Source organism: Camelus bactrianus, chromosome 23 (genome assembly GCF_048773025.1).
Source record: "Camelus bactrianus isolate YW-2024 breed Bactrian camel chromosome 23, ASM4877302v1, whole genome shotgun sequence".
Taxonomy (NCBI): domain Eukaryota; kingdom Metazoa; phylum Chordata; class Mammalia; order Artiodactyla; family Camelidae; genus Camelus; species Camelus bactrianus.
Window position 1 is genome coordinate 32,941,868 of NC_133561.1, and position 19,592 is coordinate 32,961,459.

The window sequence follows — 19,592 nt, forward strand, 5'->3', positions numbered from 1 at the left end:
CTTCAGCTGATCTCTTAGTATAATATTGATAAACACTTGGTAAAGTATGTCATCAAAGATTATCGTGGCTTCAGCCTTCCCTCTGCACTTTCTGAGTTGCCTTTTCTAGGATGATTCCCGTTTTATTAGTGAAAGGCTATGAAGTATCTCAGGGATTTCCTTTTGATGAAAACCCCAAACCACATGGAGAAGAGTTGGAACTCTCTGGACTGCTTTTGTAAAAACTGCCTTGTAATTTTCACTTCCTTAAATGTATACCTTGATTTTGCTTTGAGGGTCAAACAAAATATTTAGCTTCATTCCTTACCTCAGATAAATCAGAATTACTCAGATTTTCCTGCCTTCTACCAAAGCTACAAGGAAACTGAGCCAAATGGTGAATATACTGGGGGAAAGATAAAATAATAGTTATGTGGCACGATCTCAACCACAACGCTTATTGCTGATATAGAACATGTGTGCATATCTCTAAGTATACATTGTCTGTGTATAAAAACCCTTCACACTTCTAGCAGTTATTACTGGGGATTGTAAAGGATTGAGTAGGCACTGTGATGAAACTTCACAAACCAGATGGGAGGATGCATTAATAGCCACAGGGGATAGGGTAAGGAGCAATTCAGGAAGATGGAGAGATTTAACTAAAATTTGTCAGGAATTTTGGCATTAAGAGTGTTCATACTATGTATAATAAGACAAACGTTTCAGTTTGTAGTAACAGTGTTAACACAGCCAAATGCTTGATTCAGGCAAGTGACACAATTTGCTGAAGTACACGCAATGGGAATGTTACCTGGATTTCAAGTTTCTCCACTTAAAAAAATGCGTGCAACCAAAAGAAAAGTAGTAAGTGGGCGCAGGAGTGTGAAAGGTGACAGCCCATTGGCAACAATAACTCCAGTACTGAGGCCGATTTAGGGAGCAGGTGGTTAGAGACAAAAGGGGTTCAAAGGGACGTGTGCTGAGCCTCACGGGACGGGAGGCAGGGCACCCCTGGGCTCTGCCACTTCACTGGCGTTGGGTAGAACCCCAGCGCTGCTCCTCATACGGGCCTCTCCAAGCTGAACCAAGATGGCGCGCCTCATCAACGCGGCTCCCGTGTCACGTGCGAGGGACGTGGGCGTGGCCTCGAGGGAGCCGGCCAGGCCCCGCCCCCGGGGTGGGGCCAAGGACGGTCCGCAGCAGGAGGGGGTGGGGCCCCGAGGCGGGGCGCTTAGGCGCTGGGGGAGGCTGCGGCTGCCTCCGCGCCTGCTCTGCTTCCTGAGACGCGCCCCGCGACCCCGGTCGGGGGTGGCCTCCTGCTCCGAGCTGGGCTCCCCGGCCTTCTACGATTGCCCGCAGGTGAGCTCCAGAGCCCGGGTTGAGGGAAGGATGCCCCTCTTTCCCACCTTCAGCTCCCCTCACAGTTTGCGGAGGGCGGGGCGGGGGGGGGGAGAGGGTCTCAGTCTAACGCTTTTTGGGAAACAGCATCTTTTTACTCCAATGTGTCCTTTCCCGTAGGCATCGATACTGCCCCCTCTGCCGCCCCTCACCAGCATTTGCAGCGCACTGTGCCCTTGTGGGTGAGAGTGGCCGGGGTGAGGGGCGGGGGGAATGCCCGATTTGCGGGGAGGGCGTGGAGTTCGTCCTCAGCTCCGATGCTGGGAGGGGGCCTGAGTTGGCAAGTCTCCTGGTGGGAACCGGATGGACTGCGCCCCTAGTTCCCCTCCAGGAGAGTCAGAAAAGAAGTGCCTGGGCCAGCTCCGCTCCTTGGGCACAAGAGGTGCTGAGGTCTTCGCGCTCCCCGGGGGTCTTAACCCTTCCCGCGTTGCTCAGATCACCCGGTCTTAATATCGCTAGCTCTCCATTCCGCGAACTGCCAGTCTCAGGCTGTGCCACAGATGCCCCGATCTCCGCAGTGCCAGGGCGGTGGAGTGGAAGGAGCGGCCGATCTGTTCAGAGTGGGGGTAAAGGTGGGCGCAACCGGAAAGGAGGGCTGGGATCGAGATTCCCGAAGTGGGAGGAGGGGAGTGAGGAGTTGATTTTCGACCACGCAGTAGGGATGTTTTCCAATACAGTTTGGTGGTGGGGAGGGAGAGAGAGGTCTGGTTGGAGGATTTGGAAAGGTGGTGTGGCTGTTATTTTTGTTTGTTTTGAGAAGGAGGGATTGAGGACAAGGTGCCATTAAGTGCTAATGTCACCTTTGAGGAGAGGTACGCTGTAAAGGGACAGGGGAATTGGCTGCTGTTCTTTAAGGAGGAGGCTCTGCTTAGCCTGGAGATTCCCTCCTGGTGGGAGTGTAAGGGGCCCCTCCAGTGGCCAGGTTTCAGGCTCTTCCGTCAGTCTTTCCAGCTGGAACTGGTACCTGGTACTTTGTTCACATCCAGCAAACATTTATTGGGCACCTACTATGTGCCAGACACCATGCTAGGTGGTAAGTGTTCTGAAGGCAACTTAGGGCCACGGAGCACCTGAAAAATGCACACAGTAGGCCCTCTGTTAACAGCTCCCCGCCACCTGCCTCAATTTTGTTACATTGCTGTTGGATTAGAAAAAGACATGGCCACTTGCTCTCAAACAGCTGTCTGCACTGGTTCCAGCCCACCCACCCCCTACCACTGTTAATTAGACAGGCAGCCCCAAGGGAAGCTGCCTTCAGAAAAGGAACAGCTTGAATGACTTCCTTTGGCTATTTGCTAGGACTTTGTCCTGAGGCCTGAGGAGTTTGCCTGGGATAAGTGGTATCTCAGAATATTGAGATGATGAGTGGCACAATGATTATCGGGGGCCAAGGATGCACTAGACACCCCGCACCATGGAGCCGCCATCTCTGGAAGATAGGAAAGTGAGGGGAGAGGGGATGTGGAAGGAAATCTCATCCAGTGGTATCTGGGCATGTCATGGTGGTATCCAGCGGCTACTGAGCATATCATGATGCCAGAACCGTGGCATGTATGAGGTCTGGCAGCTGGGTGGTAGAGAGAGATTGGAGGGGCAGGGCAGGGCAGGCAGCCAGGCTCCTGGGTCTCCTCTCTGCGTTAGTGGCTGAAATCTTAGCGTTGGAAAGAGTTGTCAAGGATTGCCTGTAGGTCCTGGCAGAGTCTCTGAGGATAGCAGGGGAGAGGAGACCAGGGGAACGGAGGAGAAAGCTGCATGGTAGTGAGGCGGGGGTGAAGGCTCAGCAGGGCCAGGGAGCTGGGAGCCAACAGAGCTTTAGGATACTGAGGGAGGCAGCGAGGTCTTTTTATGCCAGGATACCCTCCTGTGGGATTTAGGCCCTTGGATGGGTTGCTGTAGAAACCCATGGTATGCTTTCTGAGCGGTCTGGAGTTGTGTGTGGTGTGCGCGCTGGAGAGGAGGAGGTGGTATGGAGTAGGGGGCACTAAGGGAGTGAAGGCTGCCTCAGAGTCTAGGTCCCAGGTAGGGAACTGGGAGAAATGGAGGGGAGGGAGTGGGCTCAGAGGGAGAGGCATGTGTGTGTGTTGCAGCCACATGAAGTTACCATATGTCCCCTCTCTGGTCTGCTAGCTCACTGAGCTATAATTAGCTCTGGAGGGCAGAGGGTGCTGGCTTCCAGGAGGGTGGCACTTGGGATGGACAACGGAGTGAAAAGTACTCAGAGGGATGCTGGCGCTGGGTCGACTCTGAGAGGGGCTGCTTCTAGGGGACCCTCAGCCTTCACTGAACTGGGAGGGACCTTTGGTAACTGAGAACGTCTTGGGGAAATAGCACTGGGGGAAGGGGCTCTGAGCCAGGATGGTATGAGACTCGAGGCCGGGCGGAGCCTGAGGACTCCCCTCTCATCTCCTGGCCTCTGGCTTACCAGTCACACAAAAAGCATGATCACCGCCCAGCTCATTCCTCTGCTTTCAGAGAGCTTAGGAGCTGCACCCCACCACCACCTCCCTCAAATATCTTCTCTTCCCCCAGGTCAAGTCAGTTCTAGCCCAGAGCAGCTTCTTGCCTGTCGGTCAGGGGCTGAAAGACCTTGGCTGGGGCTGTTTCATTCTGAAAGAGCTGGAGGAGAAACTGCCACCGGTTAATTTAATTGGTCACACTCCAGTTGGTGCCCGGCACTGAACCCCGGGCTGGGCCAGGGACTGAGTATTTGGTCACGTGCCGCTCTGTTACTGCTCTCAGATGATTACTTGTATATCTTCTGTTTTCTCAAGTAGACTGTGAACTTCTTAAGGGTTGAGGTCATACTTGCCTTTTGTATCCCTAACAATTCTTAGCTCAGTAAGTAATCTATTAGAGAATAGGAAATCTACTCATAGTAATTGTTGAATTAAATTGAAGAGGTCTGTCTGTCTTTGCATTCCCTGGGTTCAGTGAAGCAGGGCCTCCTTGCAACTAGAAATATTTGAACAGAAGCAGTGGATCCTCTGGGGACTCAATACAGTGGTGTTCTATCAGTCAGGGGCATTAGATTCTGTAGGCGGTAAAGTAAAAATCCCCAAATCTATGAAGCATGGTATGTGGGTTTAGGTTTATAATTCTGAATAATAATAGTAACATACAGATAAAGTATACATTATATAGTAATTATAAAAATACATAATGTATACAGTGATTTAAAGGAGTGCAGTGTACTTTTGTAGTTAAGTGTCAGAGGAAATAGTTGGTTTGCATTTGGAGGCCTCTGTTGCTCACTTTGCCCAGCCAGTGGCGTTGAATTCTCACAAATTAAATGCATGTCTGATGTGACTTCGTGGCCACTGTCTTCAGGTAGATAACTGTCATTTTACTTATTATTGTGTTATTTAATTGTTTTATTTTGGTGGGAGGGAGGTAATTAGGCTTGTTTATTTTTAGAGGAGGTACTGGGGATTGAACCCATGACCTTGCGCATGCTAAGCATACGCTCTACCACTTGAGCTATACCCTCCACCAGGACAACTGTCATTTTAAAGGAGAGATAGGTTTCCATTCAATTTAAGAAAAAACTCCCTTAGGACAATGAGGGCTTCCTCATTCAGTAGTGAGCTCCCTGTTCCTGAAGGTGATCAAGTAAAGACTGAGTGCTCAGGGATGCTGTGGAAGGAGCTCCCACCCAGGGTGGGAGGTTGGCCTTCAGGACCTCAGAGAACCTTTCAAGTAGGAATCTGCATTTCCCGGTGGGGGTAGTGGGGAGCAGGGGTGCTGGATAGTAGACATTCTCAACAACTACCACAGAAGAGGGCTTTCCTGTGTTTGGCTTAGAGGGGAGCTGCCAAGAGGAGGGCCTGGGAAGTGGGGCCAGGCTGGGAGCTTGGCCTGGGCCGTCCCATGGGAGGTGTGGTATGGGTTTAGGCTGTGACCACTGCCATCTCTAATGCACATGGAGCCCCGGGCTTGGGAGACCCTGCAGTGCGGCCCTGGTGGGTGGTGATGAGTAGAAGGATGTGTTGGGCCCGGTTCCTTGACCTCAACTCGCACCAGACCAGTTGTGGAGTACCCCGAACTTTTGGCCCTTGTTTGGGGCAAATCACCTGGAACAGGTGGAATTTCCATTCGTTCATTATCATCCCCATCCTTCCCTCCTTTCCCTCTCACACATTCTCACAGAATTTCAGGACCACACGTGCGCTCACGCTCTTTCATGACCAGCAGTGTGCTTTCATGATCCCGCATGCAGGCAGAGTTCTCACAGCACCCAAGTGCTCTTGTGAACGTAGGTGATTTCATGACTGCCCATGTGCCAGTGCCTGTGTAACCACGTGTGCTCACTCTCATGGCTGCACAGACACACATGCATTCTCAGGACCACAGTCATAGCACTGTGAGCCCTGACATACACTCGGAACCACATGCATCCCCATGCAGTCTCGCTGTTATCCATACCCACGCACACTCAGGCCCCCGTTATCGTGAGTATACTCTGACACACACACACTTTCATGATTACACATCCACACCACGAGTTCTCATGCCTGTCCACTTACACATTCTGTTGCATGAATACACCCCCCTGACATATTCTCTCTCTCTCACAACCGCACATACCTCTACGCGCATTTGTGACCATGTACACGTGCAGACTTTTCATGGTGCCTGCATTTCTCTGGGCAGCTCTGTGCGCTCTGGACCTTTCACACCCCAGCACCTGACGGCACCCCTCCATGGTGTTCCTGATTACTCTCGAGCACTTCTGTTTTCTGCTGCCTAATAGCTCCCTAGTCTGATGGGCTGATCTACTGGTGCAGAAACTTCTGAGCAACTTTTTTTCGACACCAGAGGACCCACATTGCTTCCACACAGACCTCTAGTTGGGAAGATTTTTAGTCTCTAAATACACCACACTTACTACTTTGTTTCTTCTTGTGCAAGCATTACTGGAGGACATATGGAAGTGTTTATCAGTGGCTCTGATCAGCGGAGGATGGCTAGGGTTACTGTACTCATGATGTCAGTTTGGCCAAAGCCATGTGCCCTGTTCAGTGGTGCAGTCTTTAGCTTTTGTAAGTAAATGATGTCTCTTAGACATTTAGAACGTGGGAAATAGCTGGTGGGTCTCCAGTGTCACCTGCGTGGCCCTCCCAGGTGTTTGTTTCGCTCTGTCGCATTGATGTGCTGCCCCTCTAGAGAACATGGGTTTATTTTTGCAGAGGCCTCTGTAGACAATGCCTACTGGGGATCTTCTAACTGCTTTTTAGCCTGGAAACCCTTTTATACAAATGAAATCTTAATCAGATGTCCAGTAAGGTTGACAGATTTGAAGTTGGTGAGATGAAAGAAAGGAAAGAGCCTTCAGAGCCCTTTGCACTGTCTCACCTCTTTGACCTTTTTAGGTCCCAGGCTGCCACTCAGGGTGCTGCGTCTTGAAGCCCAGTTTGCAGGTCCCTGCCTTAACCCAAAGGGGTAGTTGTGATGGCTGTAACTTTGGTTATTTTAGAAGAGGAAGTATTTGGAGGGGGTGCACAGAGACTCGCAATCTTCCTGTCCCCACTAGCCTTTGACATCGGTCCTCCTGGGTGGTGAGGATGAGAGACCGTATGGCCAGGTCCTGGGGCAGCTGCGATTTATACCTGTGTCCTGGTGTGGCTGGTAACCGTGCTTGCATTCCATGCCGTCTTGGTTTGGACGGTAAGTTGTATGCTCACCCAAATGATAGGTCATGTCTTGGCAAGAGGTGGCTCATAAAACTCCTGGGGAGCAGCTGCAGAGATCAGAGATGGAATCCACAGATACGGGCCCGGAGGAGCCTGTCAGGTGGGCATCCGTCTTCCAGCATCTGCCTGAATGTGCCGACGTTCGAAAGTTGAGCATCTGAGCTGGCAGTCGGTGCCAACCTGTGCTCGGGTAGCGTTTTATGCTTCTCAGAACAGTTACATGTCTCTTGCCTCCTTTGACCCTCATGACAAACCATGAGGTCACTGGAGTGGGTGTTGTGTCTTATGACCTTCGTTTTCCAGATTTGAGAACTTGAAGCCCAGAGAGACAGAGTCTTGCCACTGGTCTTTTAGGGGCCCAGACAACTGGGTACTTTTAAAGGAATCTGTGGCCAGCAGTAAAGGTTTTCCATTTTCTTATTGCACCTGGAGTGGGCCCAGCCTTGAGGTCCTTCAGGAGCCTGGGGTGCTCAGAGTTAACACGTACTGTGTTCGCTGGACACTCATGTCAGCACTTTGCATGTGTTGACTCTAGCCATCCTCACATCAGCTGTCTGAGGTGAGTATTATCATTATCCCCATTTCACAGATGAGGAACTGAGGCTCAGAGAGTTTAGGTGTCTTTCCAGAGTCACATGCATGGTCAGTGGAGGAGCCAGCATTCAGTCCCATCAAGCTGCTCCAGAGTCTGCCTTTCAAGGCAGGAGTGGTCCCTGTCTGGCTGTCAGGATGCTTTCAGTTGTCCAAGGGCAAGACAAATGAGCTTATTCCCAGGCCTCGAGTCAGTTTTGTTTTCTTCCTATTTTAGAGATCCGCTTCTATAAAGTCAGTCAGAGATGGACTTCCCTAAAGTCTGTCACACGTAGCCATTCAGCTCCTTGTATGTTGGGACCCTGCTAAGTGCTGGAGCATCCAAAGATGATTAGCATTTCGTTCTTACCCTGGAGTCTTCAGATGAGATGCTGGGTCACAAACAGAGGGAAAGGTTGTGCTGGGTCAGTGGAAGTGTCAGTCTCACCTGTGGGGGAATCAGGAAAGGCTCCATCAAGGAAGCGGCGTTTAAGATGAGTTTAGAAGGGTGACCAGAAGTTCCTTAGACTAACACGGAAAGAGACTGAGGCAGTCCAGGTGAGCTGCTAGAAACTCTGAGCAGTAAATGGGTGGACCCCGGGAGCGTGACAGTGAGCGAGGCTAGGGAGCACGCTGGGGGGGGGGGAACCACCTGGGCTTTAGGAGGAGGGCATGAGTGAGGGCAAAGCTTCCTGGGGTGTTGAGCTGGACAGGGAGAGGAACGAGGGAGGAGGAGAGGCTTCTGGGTTCGAGGGAGAGAGAGGTGGGGAGCTAGACTTCATCCCACTAGGAAGCCCCACAAGGTGAGAGGAGCTGAGGGCTCAGGGGAATGTGTTTCTGTCATTCCTGTGGCAGTGGGAGTGTGGTGTGGTGTGGTGTGGGGGACCCAGCAAGTCTCCTTACAATTCAGTGTGGAGCTGGCTAGAGGGAGGAGGGGAGAGATCTGAGCAGGTGATGGATGAGGTCTTGGAGATGGATCACTTCCCATGGGTAAGTGGGTGCCTCGTGACCACGATGCCTGCTGTGCAGGGGCCTTCCCCAGGCTAGAGCGAAATCGGTCCAGGAGGGCCGAGGTGCGCGACCCCGGACTGCCATCACCCTGGATGAGGGCGAGAAGTGTTGGGGCCCATGTGCCTTGGCTCCTTGGAAGAAAATGATGCCTGAAGGAGACGTGTCCACTCCCTCTTCCTCCATCCCCTGCCCCTCTCTGGACTCAGACTGACTGGAATTCCTTACTCTTGATCTTGCTAGCTGTGTAGACTTGGTTACATGACTCTGAGTCCCGATTCTCAAGTCTGTGAAATGGGGAGAAGGATTGTGTCTTCCTTGCCCAGGAATTGTGAGGATGAGAGGAAGTTAACATGTCGACTGGCAGCCCAGTGTCTGGCACGTGGTAAATGCTGAACGAATCATAGCTGCTGTTAAAACTGTTACTGTTTTCCTAGGTGACCACCTGCCTCCCCACCCCCTCAGCCCTTCACCCTCCCTCCAGTTGAGTGGGTGTCTGAGCCTCCTCCTCTGTCTCTTTACCCTGAAGGGCCTCTCGCCGTGGGGCTCCCTCTTTGCCTGGCTTGTGGCCCACACAGCCCTTTGGCCTCCGGGAGCCGGCAGCTTTGCCCTGGCTGAGCTCTGTCACCGTGGTGGGGCCTGCCATCTGGTGGGGCAGTGGGGAGCCAGCCTGTGTGTGTGTGGCCGGCCAGAGCATCAGACCCAAGTGCCCATCCCTCTTGTTTGTTAGGACAAGTTGGAGGTGCCTTTTGCGAAGCCCGAGGCCTCAGAGTCTGCCTCTTCTGTGTTTATAAGCCAGAGGCCTGGTTTGCATCCGACCCTTCCCTCCACACACCCACACTCGCACCAGCTCCCTCCGGAGCCCTCTTGTGTTGTTCACAGCCTGCCCACACTCCTCCCCAGCGGGGCTCCTGGCAAGTGTATGCTTTGGGGCTGGTAGCTTTCGCCTCTGAATCCAGACCTGTGAGTGTCACTTAGGAATTGTGCAGGAGTTGAAGAGGCTTCTGTTAGGCTGAGATGGTAATTGCGCTATTTAAAGACGGTCGGGGAGCCAGGAGGAGCCAGACACCCGACATGGTTGTCCTCAGGCTCCCTTCTGCTCACTGTGCTTGTGCAGGCGGCAGGGCCAGGGGCACGAGGTCCCAGACAGTCATCTCAGGGGCGTCTGCGTGGCGTCTCCCTCTGGGCTCACCTTGTCTGCACGTTTTATGTGATGCCATTTCTCCAGGGAAAAGTGGATTGGCTACCTGGCCCCTGGTTTGCAGGGAGTCTGGGAAAGGGCTGGCACCGAAGCCAGTTTCTCAGTTGCCAGAATGACCGGGAGGATTTGGGGAGGCCAAGTTGGACCAAATAGGCAGCACATCACCGTGGGTAGCCTGAGGTCCCAACCCCTTTCCCGCAAGGAGCCGTTAAAACCCCACCCAGAGGCCCACCTTTGCCCACTACTGAGGTAATTCATACTCCCCTACAGTCGTGGGGCACTTTCTGCTTTTCCAAGCTGTGTTTACTCACGATCTCATCCTTCTGAGGTGGGCTCAACAAGGGTCGTGGGTTCTGTCTTAAAGCAGAGGCTTCAGTAGGTCATGACAAGCCCGAGGTCACCCAGCTGGTCGGAAGTCCCAGCTCTGGGCTCCCTCTTCTGCTGCACTGCCTGGAGGTGGGCTGGACTGGGTCCGTGAGCTCCTGAGCACACTCTATCCTTCTCCCAAGGACAGCCTCTGCCACAGGGGGCCCCTTCCCCAGAAGGGCCTTCTCTTCTGCTTTCTCATTTCTTCTTGGGGATGGGGGCATGGGAAGGGATGAGGGCCTGGCTGTTGATAACTTGGAGAGGTGTGGTGGGGCCAATGAGGCCTTTCAGCCTCACAGGTTGGAACTTGTCAGGTGAAGGGGCCTGGGCACAGCTGGTGGGAGAATCAGAGGAATTGCTCATCAGTGAGATGGCAGCTCTGGCCAGACTGGGGTAGCAGCCTCTCCCATCTGCTCCCAGCTGCTCTGTGGGGCAGGGATGTTGGGGTAGGCAGGGTGCAGACCAGGGTGCTACTTTTCACCTCTTGGGACCCTGCCCTCCACAGTGGCTGTCCCGCTTGGGGCAAGGATCCCTGCGTCAGTTTTGTCCAGTCTCTGTGACAGGGGACATGTGTATATCCTAAGTCTCCTTGTCCCTGTGTCTGCCTGCGCACATGTGCGGGTGTGAGTGTGCGAGTGTGGGCATGTCCCCGTGCCGCCTGACCTGCTGGGCCCTCCTCTGGGAATGGCTGTGGCTGTGAGCTGGGGGCTCTCAGCCCGGTGCTCTAACTTTGATCCAGGCCCACCCCGCATTCCTCCCCAGCCTCACTCTGGCTGTCCCCCATTTCTGGGGGCGGGGGAATGAGGGGATGACAGGTGGCTTCAGGTAGAAGAGGCCTGACTCTTTTTTGGTTCCCCTGCTGAGTTCAGCCTGCCACAGGTGAGGGGCTGCCCGGGTGTGACTTCCCAACTCACGCTGGATCCAGATGCCACCTCTCCTCTCCCTGCCCCTCCCAATATGCTTGTGGCCCACTCTGCCACCTGAGAGGTGGACAAGAAGCTGTCCCTGTGTCTCCCAAGTGGGGAGAGTGTGGGGAAGAAAGGGAAGCACCATTTATGGGGCATCTCCCGTGTGCCCATCACTGTGCTGGGTGCCTCACCTCTCATTCTGATGCAACAGGGGTTCTGAAGACAGCTCCATCCGAAAACCGATTCAGGTGGTGGCTTCCAGCAGTGAGCAGGGAGGTTGGAAGCCGAGCCAACGGCAGGCAGAGAAATTCCCAGCTGTGTGCTGCCTTCCTCAGTTCGCCTTCCTTTGCTCTGACCACCAGGCTTCCCTGTTCCAGGCTCCCGGCGTTACTGCCAGGCTGTGCTCATGCTGCCCACCTTAGTGGGTGCCTTCTGGCAGTGCCAGCTCTGGTCAGTTACACGGAGGGAGAAGATTCCCCGCCACGAGCAGGGGACCCCCGTACGGCAGCTCTGCCCTAGGAGAGTGACTTCCCCACCCCCACGTCACCCCTGGGTTCCTTCACATCATTCAGTCCCTGCTCCAGCCCAGAGCTGGCAGGTCATGAATTCAGAATGGAAGGCGCTTTCTGCCCGGTTTCAGGGGTTGGGGGTGATTTGAGCCAGAGCCTTCCCCCTAAAGGATGTACAGAAAGCCCTGACTGCTCCTCTGCCAGTAGGAGCTACTCTGGCCTTGTTTCCTGTGACCCAAGTAGTCCGGCCTGCAAGGGACTCACGCCCACTAAGAGCCCCTTAACCCCGTCTGTGCTTGCCTTGGCCTGGATGTGGAGGAGAAGGCTATGAGGGAGGGGAAGGGTCGGAGACCCTATGTCCACTCCTCCCACTCTCCCAGCCCCAGGTCTCAGGAGGACTCTGGGCAGCCTCTGGCTGCTCCCTGGCTGCTTACTGAATCATTTCTATATTTGGCCAGCAAGCCACGTGGGTGGAGGAACCACTCCACTGCGGCTGCACCTCCGACAGCTGAGGGTGGGGGAAGCGGGAGGCAGAGGCTACAGCAGTGGGCATGTGCCTTTCTTGGGAGAACCAAGGAAGGCACCATCTCGAGTGAGTTAAGCCCGGAGAAGGGGTGTACGCCAACCCCCCCACCCCGTTCTGATCCAGGTCCCTGCCTCCTCTCCCCTCACCCACCTCCTGCTCATCTGGTCCTCACAGCACTCTCTTCTCCCACAGACCCCTGCCCTCCAGAAACAATGGTTGTCGCTGGACCCAGCTGGGACTCTGCCAGGCTCCAGTGCTCAGTCTAAGCGAAGGGCCCACTTCCAGCCCTGCTCTCCCTGCCTGTCATGGCCACACTCAGCTGCTGCCTGCTCGTCTGGGGACACAGGGCCCCCAGCCCCAGCCCCGAGAGGTTAAGCCAGGCCCTCCAGCTCCATTCCACAGGGGCGCTCTGGGCACCAGGCCCCTTTCAGACCAAGAGCAACTGATGCCACGGGCGAAGCCCCTGCCCACCTGTTCCCTCATCTGGCACTGCCTGCTCTGAGACCCATGCGCTGGGTCCCCTTGGAGGTGCCAACCCTGTGAACCCCCCCCCGTCCCCTGACTCTGAGAAGGCCCTGCCCACCCCCACCATGTGTGAAGTGATGCCCACAATCAACGAGGGGGACCCGCTGGGGCCTCCCCATGGCACCGATACTGACGCCAACTTTGAGCAGCTGATGGTAAACATGCTGGATGAGCGGGAGAAACTGCTGGAATCCCTTCGGGAGAGTCAAGAGACTTTGGCGGCGACACAGAGCCGGCTTCAGGATGCCCTGCATGAGCGGGACCAGCTCCAGCGCCACCTTAACTCTGCCCTCCCCCAGGTAAGGCCCGATGGTCCATACCTCCCCTTCCCTCACCCACCTGGCACCCTCTGGGCCCTCAGCTTTCTGCATCTGTTGGCATATCGACAAATGGGATTCGCAGAGAATTTCCTCTCCTTCACCTCGCTTCATGAAACCTTTCCTTGTTGTTCCCAAATGCCTCCACCTGGTACTGGCTTCACCTGGAGAAAAGGATGGACTTTGGTGTAGGGATATAATCCAGCCTTAGTGGCCAACCGCAGTGAGCCCACTGGGCCAGCAGGTGGCACCCGAGACTGGAAAGACATCTCCGCCCTGGTGGCTCCTCACTGGTGCCCTATTCTTGGACGTCGTGGGTGAGAAGCCACAGAGAGTGGAGCCGGGAGAAGACTCAGAGATAATCTAGTCCACCTCTCACTGCACAGATGAAAAAAAAAAAAAAAAACAGGCATCACATGGAAAATTACGGGCAGAGCTGTGACACCTGTCTCATTCTCCGCAGTCAGCGCCACCACCAGCAGTAACAGTCACCATTCGCTGGGTGTCTCCTGTGTGCTGAGCGCTCTGTCTGGGATTTACCTCCCTGAGTTCTCACCGCTGTGAGGCTGGTGCTAGTGTCACCATCACTGGGGGAGGCAGCCCCGGGGCCAGACCAGGCAGGACTCAGCCCCAGGCCCTCCCCCCACACGTAGGGAGAAGGACCACGGTGGGCGGGTTTCCTACCCAGGGCTCAGAAGTGTTTGGGGGAAGGGGGCAGAGTCTCATGATGCTTTACAGACAGGAATTGGGGTGGGAGGTGGCCCCTTCCTACCCCACTGTGTTCTGGGCCCTGACCAAGCCCTGGGATGAAGGAGCCAGTCCCTGCCCCTGGGGAGCTCACACACCGGAAAGGAGACAGACGACAACCCACAGGCCTGGAAGAGAGCGTGGAGGAAGGGAGGCCCCCAAAAGGGCTGTTAAAACAGTGTTCACTGTTAAAGTAGCTGCCAGCTCATTGGTCCTCGTGGCCGCCCTTGAGGGAGGACTGTATGTCTGTCTTTAAGATTAGAGGTTCAAAAGGCTAGATTTCTTGTCCAAGGTCACACAGGTCATGGGCAGAGCTTAGCCCCGCACTGGGAGCTCTGTGAGGGCAAGGGTCACGCCTTTCTTGTTACTCTGTCTCCAGTGACCAGCACGGCACCTGATGCATGGTAGGTGCTCCCAGTGTTTGTGGTTAAGCGATGGGCTCCCAAACTGGTGTTCTTAACCGCTGCTCCAAACAGCTTTCAGAGGAGAGAGAGCGAGCCTCCCACTGGGAAGTCTAGAAGGTCCCAAGGAAGCAGGCCCTCTGAGATGGGCTTTGAAAGATGGGCGTGATTTCATCAGGTGGGGACAGGGGACTGGGTTTTCTCGGGGGAGGGAGCCCTTTGAGCAAAGGTGTGGAATTAAGAAGCTTACTAGTGACTGAAACAGCAGGTGACCCACGTTGACCAGGTCTTCAGGTGTCAGAAAGGAACCGTGAAAGAGAAGCTTGAAAAGCAGGATACGTTTACATGTAACGGCGTAGACAACATTGTGCTTCGGGGAGGGGACCCTGGCAGCGCCGTGTCAGAGGGGTCAGAGTTGGGGAGGAAAGGGGGAGGCATCCTGGGGTGGGCAGACCAGGCGGCAGCTGAGCCTGAGGACAGGGGAGGAGAGAGTGCCAGACCTTTGATGGTGGTGTCGTCGTATAGGGTGGGGGAGTGCCATCGAGTCCTGTGTCGAGGTACAGACGTGCGTGTGTGTGTGTTCACGTGTGTGAGCTGAGTAGGGAAGAGGCACTGGGGCCGGGTTTGGCCTCCAGGCTGTGAGTTGCTTGACTACCTTTGGCCATGGCCTTGGCAGGAAGGCAGTAATCACAAACACGGTCAGAGGTCTAAGGCTTCTCAGGCTTCGGCATCCTGTGTCCCTTGTCTCCTTCCCACAGCCCTTCTTGTCCCCTTTGGAGTGATAAGAGGGGATTGCTTTGGAATTCTTCCTTCAGTGATGTGTCCTTTGTACGTGAGAGAGGCCCCAGGTTAGGATGGGGCTGTGGCCACTACTCGGTCACTCCCAGACACTGGGCATCCACAGTTTGGACCACTTATCTAAAACCTTTTCTGAAATTAGGTGATGTCTAATTCAATAAATAGATATGATGGGGCTGGATCTGTAGGGTCAGCCTGTCACCCTGTATGCTTGTCCTGATGGAGGAGAGTGGGCTGGAAAGGTCTCTGAGGGTGTCTGGGCCTGACAGTGTGGGAACGGGGCCCCTTGAAGGGATGTTTGGAGCAGGGGTATTCTGTAAAGCCAGGGCAAGTGTCCTGGCATCAGGCCCCAGGATGCAGTGAACCAGGGCTGAAGCCACACTGCCGACGGGGCAGGTCTTCATGCTCCCTTGTTCCCAGGTAGGTGGATCCTTCAATCACCTTATTTCTCCAACTACCTGCAACCTGCAGAGCCCTGGGGAGGTGGTGGAAGAGAGCTCTCCAGGACACTCACTTCTAAGCCTCCTTCTCTTCCTTCTCTAATATCCATCAATCTCTGGACCTAACTAACGCCAAACCAGAAATGAAACTCCCCTCCATCCACTTCTATGGAGAAATGTCATTGAGTTTCTGGGGAGACAGAAATACAAAAAGGAAGGGAGGACAGACTCAGGTTATACTGGTGGCCGGAGGGGGAAGGGGCTGCAGAGCAGACTTGGCGACTTCCCCAGTCTTATGTCTAACTGTGTGCCCTTGCATTCCAGCACGTGCTTGGAATGCTTCCCCTCTGGAGAAGCACATGCTAGCAGTGTGGACGGAAAGGGATTTTTCTGGGGGCGGTTGGTGGAAGTAAGGGATGTGTGAGGATCCCACCGCTGACTTGGGCGTGCAGGGTACTGCTTAGGTGGTGGACCCTCGAGCACTGACGGGCCTTGGGGGTTTTCAGGAATTTGCCACCTTAACCCGGGAGCTGAGTATGTGTCGAGAGCAGCTTCTAGAGAGGGAGGAAGAGATATCAGAGCTGAAAGCAGAGCGGAATAACACAAGGGTAAGTGGAGTGACCTGGTGTGTGTTTGTGTGTGTGTTGGGGGGGCTGGGGAGTGAACCCCTTGACCAAGGGAGCAGGCATGGCCAGGGCCAGGGCCAACAGTCCCCAGGGCCAACAGGGAGGGCCCCAGTCCCTTCCTAACCTTTTCCTGCGTGATGTTCTGGGGTGATGGTCATTGTATTCAACCATCAGTGCTAGACTTTTCACCTGTAGTTGGGGGGGTCATGGGAAGTGCGCGGCCCTGGGAGGGAGGCCAGGCCAGCTAGCCTGGGGCAGGTATTCAACTCGGGCAGCAGCTGTCTACCCACCTGAAAGCATTTCAACATTCTGACAGTGGTCCACATGGCTGTACTCACATCTGCTGGGTGATCGCGTGGACCCTGTTTACAGCCCCTGGGGCACAGCCCTTCCCCTCACCCCTCCCCCTTCTCTCTCTCTGCCAGCTGCTTCTGGAACATCTGGAGTGCCTGGTGTCCCGCCATGAGCGGTCACTGAGGATGACTGTGGTGAAGCGTCAGGCTCAGTCTCCTTCGGGGGTTTCTAGTGAGGTGGAGGTGCTGAAGGCTCTCAAGTCGCTGTTTGAACACCACAAGGCCCTGGATGAGAAGGTACCCAGGCTGGCCCACAGCTTCCCCAGCCCTGCATCCAGCCAGGCTTCCCTGGAGCCTCTGAACATCCCTTCTCTGTGATTTCTGTATCCCGTGTTTAGGGAAAACAGCCCTCTAACTTCATAGCTGGCTCCCTCCTACCATTGATCTAATTTTCAGCCCCTCCTATTAGATTCCCTCTCAGAAATTTGCCTTTTGGGAGGTCCTTCTCTTTGCCTTGTGCTCAGTGGTGGTAGACCAAGCCCAGGCGTCTCCGGCCTCAGTCCAGTGGGGTCCCTATTTCTTTCTCCATCTCCCCTTACCTTGGGCAGGTGCGAGAGCGTCTTCGGGCAGCCCTGGAGAGAGTTACCACCTTGGAAGAGCAGCTGGCAGGTGCCCACCAGCAGGTAAACTGGCTGCCCACCCTCCATCTCTAGACTCTAGCTCCTGAAAGCCAAGGCTGGCTTAACCTTCCCCCACTCTGTTACTCATCAGATTTCTCCCCTCTGTCTTGGCTGGGAACTGTTAGCCAAAGCTGATTGAGGCATCTCTCTCGGGGAGGTGGGGGACTTGGAAGGGTCTGGAATATATAGGAGATTCTCTTCTCTTTGACTCACTGTCCTGGGAACTGTGCCCTGCAGGTGTCGGCCCTGCAGCAGGGGGCAGGGGTTCGGGATGGAGTGGAAGAAGAGGAGGGGACTGTGGAGCTGGATCCAAAATGCCTGTGGAAGGTGAGTCATGGGAGCTGCCTAGCAGGAGGCATCTTACCCTAGACAGAAGATGGGGGTCCTGCCCTGCCTTCGTTCAGTAGAGCAACTGCTTGAATTGAATCTGGGGCTTTCTCTAATACTGCCGTTTCTCTTTTTCCTTCTTTCCCCTGCCCCATCTATAAAGAAATCTATAGATTTTTGTTTTAGTGCCTAATATGTACACTGATAAGCATATAATGTGTTTGTCCACTGCGATTGTTAGGTGCCCTCTAACTCATGTGTCCATCTCGGGCAAGACCACTGCCCTTTCTGAGCCTCTGTTCCCCTAGTCATGCCCCTTTCTAGGTTTCAAGAGGCTGAGATAGCAGGGAAACTAGAAATGATTGTTTTTCAAGAGGTAACAAGGGTGTTTGGTCATTGTCTGGAGCCAGCTCGTGAAACCCAGAGGAAGGAAGGGAGTGCTCTGAAACTGGGGGCCGAGCTGTGACCTGCTGTGGTTGTGCTGTCCATCTTCCCACCTCCCCAGGGCAGGGCAGGGGAGTGGGATGCCCTGGGCTCTGATGACTGACTGATAGCTCACTGTCTCTGGAGGATGGCATGGGCCAGGTAGAGGAGCTGCAGGAGCTTCTGGAGAAGCAGAACTTTGAGCTGAGCCAGGCCCGGGACCGACTGGTCACCCTGACAGCGACCGTGGCTGAACTTGAGGAGGATTTGGGCACAGCCCGCCGGGACCTTATCAAGTCAGAGGAACTGAGCAGCAAGCATCAGCGGGACCTCCGGGAGGTGAGCAAGGGCCTGGGCCAGACCCTCTCTTTCTGGGTGAAGGCATTTGGTGTCGCTGGGTGTCCCAGGTGTTAAAGGGGAGCCAGGCAACGGCTGGAGAGTGTAAGACTGAACACTTGGTGGGGCCCCAGTGTGGGGAGGAGTGGTGGGAAGGGTGGGCGAAGGTCAGAAACTGACGGGGCGATATGGAGGGGAGACAGCCAGCCAGGTGTGGGTGGGGAGGTGCAGACAGGATCGTGGTAGGGAGACGCTGATGACCTTCCCTCCCATCCTATCCTCTCCTGCCCAGGCTCTGGCCCAGAAGGAGGACATGGAAGAGCGAATCACCACCCTGGAGAAGCGCTACCTGGCTGCTCAGCGTGAGGCCACATCCATCCATGACCTCAATGACAAACTAGAGAATGAGCTGGCCAATAAGGAGTCCCTGCACCGCCAGGTAACTCCTGCACATGGGGTTGGGGGTGTGGTGCTTGACCCTGGAGGTCTGGATGATCATGCTAAGCACTCCCTTGGCCCAGAAGACCTTGAGGTGCTGGCAGGGTCACCTTGGGAAAGGGAAAGTCAGGTGTCTTGGGCAGCCAAGAACCAAGATTGCCCCCTCGCTGCTTCTGACCTGTCACCTTTACTCTGCTGAGGCTGGGGCAGGGATGGGGTAGGCTTCAGGGCTCCCTCTTGACTCTCCCCCCCTCCACTCTGCTAGTGTGAGGAGAAAGCGAGACACCTCCAGGAGCTGCTGGAGGTGGCAGAGCAGAAACTGCAGCAGACTATGCGCAAGGCTGAGACGCTGCCGGAGGTGGAGGCCGAGCTGGCCCAGAGAATTGCAGCCCTCACCAAGGCAAGTAGGCCAGAGGTCTGGGAATCTGCCTCTGTTCCCCGTTTCCCGCGCTCCTCTGAAGCCGGGCAGTGAGTAGAGACTGGGAGGCTCACTGGGCTGGGAGCCAGGAAACTGCTTCTCCCTGCACGACTCTGGGAAACACACTTTGTCGTGTGTCAGCTGGGAGAGTTATCCCTGCCCTCATTGCCACACAGGGCTGTGACAGTCCCAGAAGAAGGGATGTGCAAGTACTTTCTTCAAGAAGTAGAAGAAATTACGTGGGGCGAAGTATTTTGATTATCATTTAAAAATAACCCTTGTGGTTAAAATGGCCTTTTGTTTGGGTCTGGAGTGGAGAAATTAAGACTTTTAATTCTGGAAAGGTGAAATCTGAGAGGAGATGTGATCCAAGTTTATATATCCTTGAAGGGGGTGAGTGTTTAGGTCGAGCATAATTTTTGTTTTGTTTTGTCAAACTGAAGCATTCTATATCCAGGGACCACCCCTGGCTGTTTGAAGGCTGTAGCTTTTGGACAAATAAAAGGGAATATAATTTTACCCAACAGATAGTTAACTTTATGGAGGTGTGCAGGCTGAAAACATCCTAGGTCTGGAAGAACTTTGTAAATGCATGGACATCGACATGTGTTGGGTTTATCAAGAGAATTTAAGAGTGTTTGCAGTGGGACAGGGGCTTTCGTGGG

General features: G+C 54.5%; 1 protein-coding gene across 12 annotated transcripts in view; it reads left to right on the plus strand.

The window, feature by feature from the left end:
- Positions 1-1,185: 1,185 nt before the first annotated feature.
- Positions 1,186-19,592, plus strand: part of PPFIA4 (PTPRF interacting protein alpha 4) — a 48,663-nt gene continuing 30,256 nt past the window's right edge. For all 12 annotated transcript variants that reach the window (XR_012501921.1, XR_012501922.1, XM_074352036.1 and 9 more), the window contains exons 1-9: positions 1,186-1,341; positions 12,351-12,982; positions 15,893-15,994; positions 16,438-16,602; positions 16,914-16,988; positions 17,223-17,312; positions 17,883-18,074; positions 18,364-18,510; positions 18,775-18,909. Coding sequence is in view for 10 of the 12 variants with exons in the window: in XM_074352036.1 (XP_074208137.1) it covers positions 12,749-12,982; positions 15,893-15,994; positions 16,438-16,602; positions 16,914-16,988; positions 17,223-17,312; positions 17,883-18,074; positions 18,364-18,510; positions 18,775-18,909 (1,140 nt within the window). In the remaining 2 variants the exon portion in view is untranslated. The remainder of the gene's footprint in view (positions 1,342-12,350; positions 12,983-15,892; positions 15,995-16,437; positions 16,603-16,913; positions 16,989-17,222; positions 17,313-17,882; positions 18,075-18,363; positions 18,511-18,774; positions 18,910-19,592) is intronic.